Source organism: Betta splendens, chromosome 9 (genome assembly GCF_900634795.4).
Source record: "Betta splendens chromosome 9, fBetSpl5.4, whole genome shotgun sequence".
Classification (NCBI taxonomy): Eukaryota; Metazoa; Chordata; class Actinopteri; order Anabantiformes; family Osphronemidae; genus Betta; species Betta splendens.
This window is the reverse complement of record NC_040889.2, coordinates 28,972,371-28,980,960: the sequence shown is the minus strand read 5'-3', so window position 1 is coordinate 28,980,960 and position 8,590 is coordinate 28,972,371. Positions and strand designations below refer to the sequence as shown.

General features: G+C 51.3%; 1 protein-coding gene across 1 annotated transcript in view; it reads right to left on the bottom strand.

Annotated features, from left to right (window-relative positions):
- The window catches only part of prkg2 (protein kinase cGMP-dependent 2), a 12,539-nt gene extending 6,294 nt beyond the window's left edge, over positions 1-6,245 (bottom strand). Inside the window, exons 1-6 of the mRNA XM_029163737.3 lie at positions 6,114-6,245; positions 4,910-5,483; positions 2,828-2,994; positions 1,995-2,108; positions 1,428-1,533; positions 1,247-1,310 (exon numbers count right to left, since the gene is read on the bottom strand). Of these exons, the coding sequence (XP_029019570.1) occupies positions 1,247-1,310; positions 1,428-1,533; positions 1,995-2,108; positions 2,828-2,994; positions 4,910-5,483; positions 6,114-6,204 (1,116 nt within the window). The 5' untranslated portion in view covers positions 6,205-6,245. The remainder of the gene's footprint in view (positions 1-1,246; positions 1,311-1,427; positions 1,534-1,994; positions 2,109-2,827; positions 2,995-4,909; positions 5,484-6,113) is intronic.
- Positions 6,246-8,590: the final 2,345 nt, after the last annotated feature.

Genomic DNA, 8,590 nt, shown 5'->3' with positions numbered 1-8,590 from the left:
GTTCTGATGTCTGGATCTTACAACCAACGCAGCGAGTGCTAATGATATGAACTGAACGCATGAAGGCTTCTGCTGCTAAGAACCAGGCCCCGGTTCTACAAAGAGCCATTCTCTGCGCGTGTTGTCTGGTTCTAGTCCGGAGGCTGGGCTCGTTTGCTAATCCTGCCTGAGCCTTGAGCCCACGGAGGGACGGTTCAAAGGGAAGGTGGTTCACTGCTTTGAGCCTGGTTTGGACCCAACACACATGCATGTTTTAACACTGTGCAGGCGTGAGTGCTCTGAGACCTGACTCCTCCCCTCAAACCAAAGCTGCTGAGTCAGCGGCTGCCTCGGGACCCAGCCCTCAGCTTCAGGTGAGGAAGGTGAACGGTCTGTGGGCCGGTTCAGGTTCCTGCAGCTCAGACAAGTGTCCACGGACGGGGGGCAACCACGCGTACACTCTGTTTACTGTCAGAAGGCGCGGGCGCTTGTTTACGGGGCCTTTACGCTTCAGGAGAGTCTGCTTTAACAGCCGTCGGTGACAGAGAAGACAACGCGCCAGCGCTCTGTCTGTAAAGACTGCGTGAGGCGGCGATGGTGCAGGGAGAATCCTAAAGCGGTGCCTGAAGAGGACGGAACCTGCTCACGCTAAACCCAGCTCGCTGCCCAGAACCCCAACCCTCCTTATTCTGATGGAGCAGCATCATGAGAGGAAAGGACTCACTCCACTGCAACTAATCTTTCTGCTATAAAGTAATTCAAGCACCGACTTCGGCCCCTGGACCAGACGCGCCGCTACAATCTGCCAGATGCTCAGTGAACATCTGCACCGCTATCGGGTTTCAGCAGAAATGAGCGAGCGCGTCGCGAGGACGTCCTTGAAGGCTTCATTGTGAAAAGACGCTGAGAGCGGCTGTTTTGTGAAACACAATGCTGGCGCAGGAGACGTGGAGCCGAGCGCACACGCGAAGAGCCTGTCACTCGCACATCTTTAAGAAATCACTCGTCCCCCGTTTGAATAAACACTTTCTGGGGCCTCGCTCAAATAATTATGGTAACAATATACAGCGGCCGGCGATGACAGGAACAATATCAGCTCTGAGCTCCTGCCGACTGGAGGTAACAGGAACACGCTGACGCGCAGTAACGCTATACGGCCGCATGCTAATGATATTTTGACAGCAGCTATCTGTCGCCCATCAGCTGCCAGACGCTGGTGCAGCGGCGACTGTGTGCAGGACGACGTAGAGGCGACAGGAGAACTCACCACCTCCAGGCAGTCCACGATTTTGCTGAGTTTGTCCTCGGGCAGATTGGCCAAGAGCGAAACACTGAGAGGAAAGACAGAGAGCAGATGTTACAAAGGAGTCCTGAATGTGACGCCAGAGGTCACAGAGGTCGTAGAGGTCAGAGGTCACCGCTGAGCTTGTTTCATTGTTACGACTGACCTGCGCAGGAAGTTGCGGTACTGCTCGTGTCGCGTCTCCGCCGTCCTCCTCATGATGTTCTGGAACACCTCCCGGTCCAACGCCCACGTCCGCACTCTGTTCAGCGCTGGAAAAGGAACGTGACAGGTGTCAGAACGACCCACGCAGCCCAGGTTCTGACCCGTCAACAGTTAACATGAGCCCACAGGAGGCAGAGTGTGAGGGAGACGTTGAAACCAGGACCTCAACGTTCTCTTTGCTCCGCGCTCGTCTGTCCCTCGTCCTGCTTTTTACAGGTTTCTGTCTCTGACCCGGTTGGTTGTCCAAGCCCGGGTCTGTCACTAACCCGTTAACCCGTCTGACAGCGAGAACGTCCACAGAGACGTTCTACAGTAGATGCATGTATGTTCCTGTTCTATTATCATGGGATGAAGGATCTGAGTTCCCTCAGCTTCCTCTCTGAAGCAGTAATTGCCAATTATCTCTACTGTGACGAACCGATAACCATCTGCCTCGGCGTTAATGGGCCTGTTGTGCTTCTGGCTGTAGTTCTGCTGGTGGAACCCTGACCCCAGAGCTGTTCGTTACCTCGCACCGACGCCGTCCGAGTGCAGTTGTACAGGATCGCTAGTTCCCCAAACGCCGTCCACACCGTGATGGAGGTGAGCAGTTTTCCGTGCTGGAGCACGTCCAGCTTCCCGTCTGCAAGAACAACAAAAACAGACTCAGAACCAATGCGGTCCCGGGACTGGACCGCGTGGGACCGTGTTCACATCACCTACAGCCAAGCATGGAAGCATTCACAGCTCTGGACTGACTCACATAACAGATATTATTAATGAGGCCTCTGACGTCTGATGGCGTAGTCATTTCATAGTGATAAATATTAGTCACGAGTTTGATGCTGTTCGCTTAAAGCTGCATTAGTGCAATAACTGTAATAAAGAAGTAGGAAACCAGCATCACCTAAAACTCTGTGTGTGTGTGTGTGTGTGTGTGTGTGTGTGTGTGTGTGTGTGTGTGTGTGTGTGTGTGTGTGTGTGTGTGTGTGTGGCAGGTGTCCTCCTGCAGTTCTTCGTTCACATACTTCAACTGTCGCTGTCAAACGGTACATGGTCTGAACTGATCCAAAGTGCTTTACTTCTCATTCACTCATTCACTCATTCACTCTCACTCACACACTGATGCCATCAATGTAAACTTCATGGTTTGGAAGGTGAACACAGGAAACTGAGCACTGGCTCAGTTTTGGCTCAGTCCCAGTGCTCTGAGGTGAACAGCCTGCTCTCATCACTGGCCCCGTGCTTCGATGAGCTTGTTGCTTGTTGTTTCAGACAAATGATAAGTAACTTCCTGCTTCTATTCAGCCAATGACGTCATCACAGGCCCCACCTGCCGTCATGTGACGTGTGACGACCCACCTGCCAGGACGAACAGGTGGTTCCCCGGCGCCCCCTGCTGGATGACGTAGTCGCCCTGCTGGTACGTGCGCTCGTACATGCACTCCACCATGTCTTTGATCTGCTGCAGCTCCAGCCTCTTCAGGTACTGGTTCTTGTTCAGGGCGTCCGTCAGCAGCTTCTTGATGCTGAGGAGGGAAAGAGAGTCCGGGGCGCCGCTCACAACAACACATCAAAACATTAAGACATCAACACACAAACACACCAACACACAACAGACCAACACATCAACACATTAAGACACCAACACATTAAGACACCAACACACAACACACTAACACACCAACACATCAACACACCAAAGCATCAACACATTAAGACATCAACACACAAACACACCAACACACAACACACCAACACATCAACACATTAAGACACCAACACATTAAGACACCAACACACAACACACTAACACACCAACACATCAACACACCAAAGCATCAACACATTAAGACATCAACACACAAACACACCAACACACAACACACCAACACATCAACACATTAAGACACCAACACATTAAGACACCAACACATCAACACACCAACACATCAGCACACCAAAGCATCAACAAATTAAGACACCAACACACAAACACACCAACACACAACACACCAACACATCAACACATTAAGACACCAACACATTAAGACACCAACACACAACACACCAACACATCAACACATTAAGACACCAACACATCAACACACCAACACATCAACACACCAAAGCATCAACAAATTAAGACACCAACACACCAACACATCAACACATTAAGACACCAACACATTAAGACACCAACACATTAAGACACCAACACACAACACACTAACACACCAACACATCAACACACCAACAAATCAACACATTAAGACATCAACACACTAACACACAACACACCAACACATCAACACATTAAGACACCAACACATTAAGACACCAACACACAACCCACTAACACACCAACACATCAACACACCAAAGCATCAACACATTAAGACATCAACACACAAACACACCAACACACCAACACACCAACACACTGCTCCGTTGTTAGAGCTGAGTCAAACTATTTGGATCATGTAAAGACAAATAACTGCTTTCTTCCTGCTTCAAACAGCTGGCGTAACTACGGGCAACGGCAGAGACTGCTTAACACACAACAGGACTTCAGCTTTTCTGCTTGAAAATGTTTGAAAGGTAAATTAAGACCTTGAGTCGGGTTCTGGTTCCTCATGACTCGCTGCTGCATCATTAATATTTGGCCTGAGTTCTTTCTGACAGTGAATCACGCTGTGATCCGTCTGCGGCGCCGCTGCTCGTTCAGCCGCAGTCACAGCAGACGTCTCCCTCCGTGACCGCGACCGTCAGAGGGCCGGGTGCACGAGACCCGGTCCGGTCCGGTCCGGTCCGGTCCGGTCCGTTTGTTCACTGGGCTTCGTAAATAGCAGATGACGCCCAGCTCATTATTTTTCAACCATCAGAGCTGAGTTTCAAAGGCTCATTTGCATTTGTGTCTAAAACGCGCTGCGCTTATTAATGCCGCATGTTTTAAACATGAGCATTAGACAGAACATTAAAGCACGTGAAGCAGAGTCGGCAACGCCACCCGGCAACGCCACCCGGCAACGCGACGCAGGACATGGCACCACGGCCAGAGAAGCACAGAACCGGCTGCTTGGCTTAAAGGAGGTGATGGAGCCTCGCTGTTTGATGCAGAACCAGTGACTCCATCCATCTTCTGAATCCCAGTTCAGCCACTGGAGCTGAAGCGCCCGTGTGCTAATATTTAGCTTCATCTCTGTTCCAGTTCAGGCCCTGAACTGTGGGATCAGATTGAACATGCTGGCTTTCGTTAACTAATGGTAAATCACACGTAGCTGCTATCGTTGGCTCTGGTTCTGCTCTCGGACCTTATTCTGGATCCTGACTGGACGCTTCCAGCGTTCCAGAGACACTGAACTGACCTGAGGTCAGAGATCTGAGCGGAGCGTGCTTCATTCACGTCACCTCTCACTGAAGCCGAGCTGGACCCCCTCTCACCTCGCATCCTTGGGAACCCGGGCCTTTTCGAAGGAGAACTTGGGCAGGCTGCTGGAGTCGTAGGTTCTGGAGGTGGGCTCGGCCGAAACCCCGGCTTTGGCTCCTTTCCTCCTGTTGAGCGTGTCCTTGATGCGAGCGCTGAGGTTGGGGCTGCTCTTGCCGCCGGCTCTGACGGACGGAGGCCGAGCCGGCAGCCCGGCCGGTGCCGGGGCCGGTGCCGGCGCCGGTGCCAATGCCGATGCCGGCGCCGGTGCCGCGCTCTGGTTCTTGATCGCGTCCTGCAGCCTGCTGAGCTGGACGCACTTGCTGTGCAGGTCCTGGCCCAGCTCGGCCGCGGCCCGGTTCTGCCGGGCCAGCTGCTCCTGGAGCCCCTGGATCTGCTGCTCTCTGGCGCTCAGCTCCTCGTCCTTCCTCCTGCTCTCCCGCTCCAGCTCCTCCACTCGGGCCCTCAAGGCGTCCGCGGCTGGAGATGTGAGGCTGCCGCTGTGATCTTTGTGCGCTCGTCCGTTTGATGCAGAGCCGTCCGAGGACTTGTAGCGCTTGGATTTCACGGAACCGTTCCCCATCTCGTCACCTGATGACACAGGACAGAGTCAGAGTCAACACGAGCTGCAGGAGTTTCCAAGGAGGAGTGAGCTTTTCCCACACGGCGCTGACATTTAGCACAAAACGCCTGTTTGAGGAGGGAGCTCCTCACAAAGAGCTGCGGGTGTGAGACGAATCAGTGTCTCCGCTATTTATTATTCAGAAGACAGGAAGTATTGCATTACATCAACAGTCCCTCCCCAGATGCTGCTCAGCCGAACACAGCGCAGCCCATAATAAGCAGAAAGCTGCAACAGAGCGTCTGAGGGTAAATGTCACAGAACAAGGCCGGTTCTGTTGACTTGGACCGTCGCCCACTCACTCACTCACTCACTCACTCACTCACTCACTCACTCACTCACTCACACACACACAGCTGACTTCATTCATCACATTCCCGCTGCGATGCACTGAGTTCGTGTCAGATCGGACTTGGTTCGCTGGTTTGAGCTCTAACTCCATTATTCACCTCCATCTGAAGGTTTAGTGCGTGAGAAGGGATTTCGACCCGCGGCCGGTCTCAGCGTCGCGCACCTGCAACTTCCGTTGCCTCGTCATTGTTTTCTGAGTCGGGAGTGGAAACGAAAACGAGTAGTTCAGCGTAAATGTCGGGACTCACCTGGTTCCGAGCCGTCGTTTGGTTCCGAGCCTTCAAACGACCTCGGGAGACGATTTAGGAGCAGAAGCGATCTGTTTGCGCATCGGAGCATCAGTAGAGACTCGGCTCCACCGCTCGTATGCTCTCTCTCTCTCTCTCTCTCTCTCTCTCTCTCTCTCTCCCTCTCTCTCTCTCTCCCTCTCTCTCACCCCTCCTTTCGCGTTTTCCTTCTCGTAGCTCGACTGCGCGGTCATATTTGATGAAATGATTTTGGTTACCGATCAACCATCAAGACCAACTGTCAGTCAGTGAACGCAGCTGAATAAATGATAATCGGTATCAACCTTTGAATGAAATGTTTTAGTTCCGATGAGAGGCGGATCAGACTTCAAACAGACAAAGAGAGAAGTGATGCTGGACCTGGTGGAAGGTGCAGGACAGGATGATGCTCACCAGGTGTCTGTTATGTTTAACCCGGTTGACCCAGTTCAGACGCTCAGAACCTCATCGTGCCTCTGACACTGGATCCATTGTGTGTGTGATTTAATATATCAGCATCAGAACTGTCAGTGTCCAGTCTAACGGTTCGGGAACCAGAGCATTGATCCAAAGTGGATCAGACTCTACGCAGCTCAGTTCATAAAACACACGACTGTCCTCCACTAAACAGCCGGTACCAGCAGACGGCTCGTGTACGTGCTGCTGCTGCTGCAGGGCCCGGTCCGGACGTGCTGGACTCAGAGCTGCAGTGCTTCACACACAAACGATTAATTGGTTTTCCCAACCTGTTTGTCTGGCGCTGGTCGGAGCTACGCCTGCAGCGCGTTCCACCGACGTGGACCGGAACAGCGGTGGCAGGAGGCCAGGACAGAAAGCGGGTCAGCGGCGCCAGCCTGAGCCCAGCATCTGAGGATGCAGCCCGTTAATGGCCTGCTGAGCTTCAATGATTTGCTCAAGGGCACTCGGGCAGAGCACATGTTTGGATTGACAGAATCGACTGTTTTGGTGGTGGCCTTTAACAGTCGCTGCTGTTCACAGGGCTGTGGCTCGATGCTTTTTGACCTTCATTTGCCCGAGGAACGCGTCACTAAACTCCACATGGCTGCAGTTTCTACCTTTAGTTCTACCTGCGTTCTCAGAGCCAGGTTAGAATCGGCTAAGGTGAAGCTGGGTCTTGTCCGACCGGGTCAGTGTCAGGACCCTGTTGTGTTCGTTGTGTTGCATATGAGCTCTGGGTTGGAAACACGTGGTTGTTGCTTTTAATGTTAAAGTGAAATGCATTTATAGCTGCTCACCATCACAATTACAAATAAACCATGCTCTTCAGGTTCACTGCAGTACTCGTAGTTACGTATGTATTCATCATTTTACACATATATTTATAAATAATAATGCGTGTTTTGACCTGTTTGCACTTTTAAAGCTCAATTCAACACATTTTCCTGCAGCACAATAAACGTAGTTGCACTTACCTGTTTGACCACTGGGTGGCGCCACACACGCCTTTAATTCTGCCTCCGTGCAAAAATGGCTACTAAGGTAAGATAGACCTTTATTCCCACAATGGGAATCGCCTCCTGACCAGCTTCTCCAGTCGCCTCCTGTCTCCTGCTGAGATGCTGCTGCACCAGTTTCTCCAGTCGCCTCCTGACCAGTTTCTCCAGTCACTTCCTGACCAGTTTCTCCAGTTACTTCCTGACCAGTTTCTCCAGTCACTTCCTGACCAGTTTCTCCAGTCGCCTCCTGTCTGCTGCTGAGATGCTGCAGCAGCAGACCACTCCATAAAAGATGGCTGATGCCACAACAGAGTCATAGTGTTGTGTAAAAATTCGTAAAGTTTATAAAGTAATTACTGTTGAGATTTCAGGAGACAATGTTACAAAATAATATGGCACCTACAACAGCACCCAATGTGGCATGTGTGGATAATAGCACTCACTGGGTCACGTGTGTGAGGAGGAGACCCTGTTATGCAACAGAAGTGTAGTAGCACCAAGACCATTAAAACTACAGTGTGTTTTACTGACCTAGATGAGGCAGGTGGGAGGAGTGCAGCTTCTGCTGCAGGAACCTGACCTACAGTAACCTGACCTTGGGAAAGTGAAGGTTTGGAGGAGCCGCCCCGCCCGGGGAGAAAAGGGCAGAGCAACAAGTGTCTTCACTTTGTTTGGGATTATGATTGGGTACAAATATAATAAAATAATGGCCAAAAACACCCTAAAAGGTCAAGATGATGATCTAGCGTCCGGGGAGCTGAATCCCAGTGAGCAACGGGTATATGTAGGTGATGTTGTGACCAAAAATCCTCAGTCTGTCCTGTCTTCTGTCAATTTTCTGTGGAATAAACGCTTTGTCGACCCTGGATCTTATTGCTCTGAACTTAGTCATTTTTTGAGACCCTGCGGCTGGGACCTAGAATAATTTGAGATCTTGCTTTGGACTTTCACCTCTTTGGGAAGTTACTAGTTTTCTTTTTTTTTGGGATTCACTATTTAATC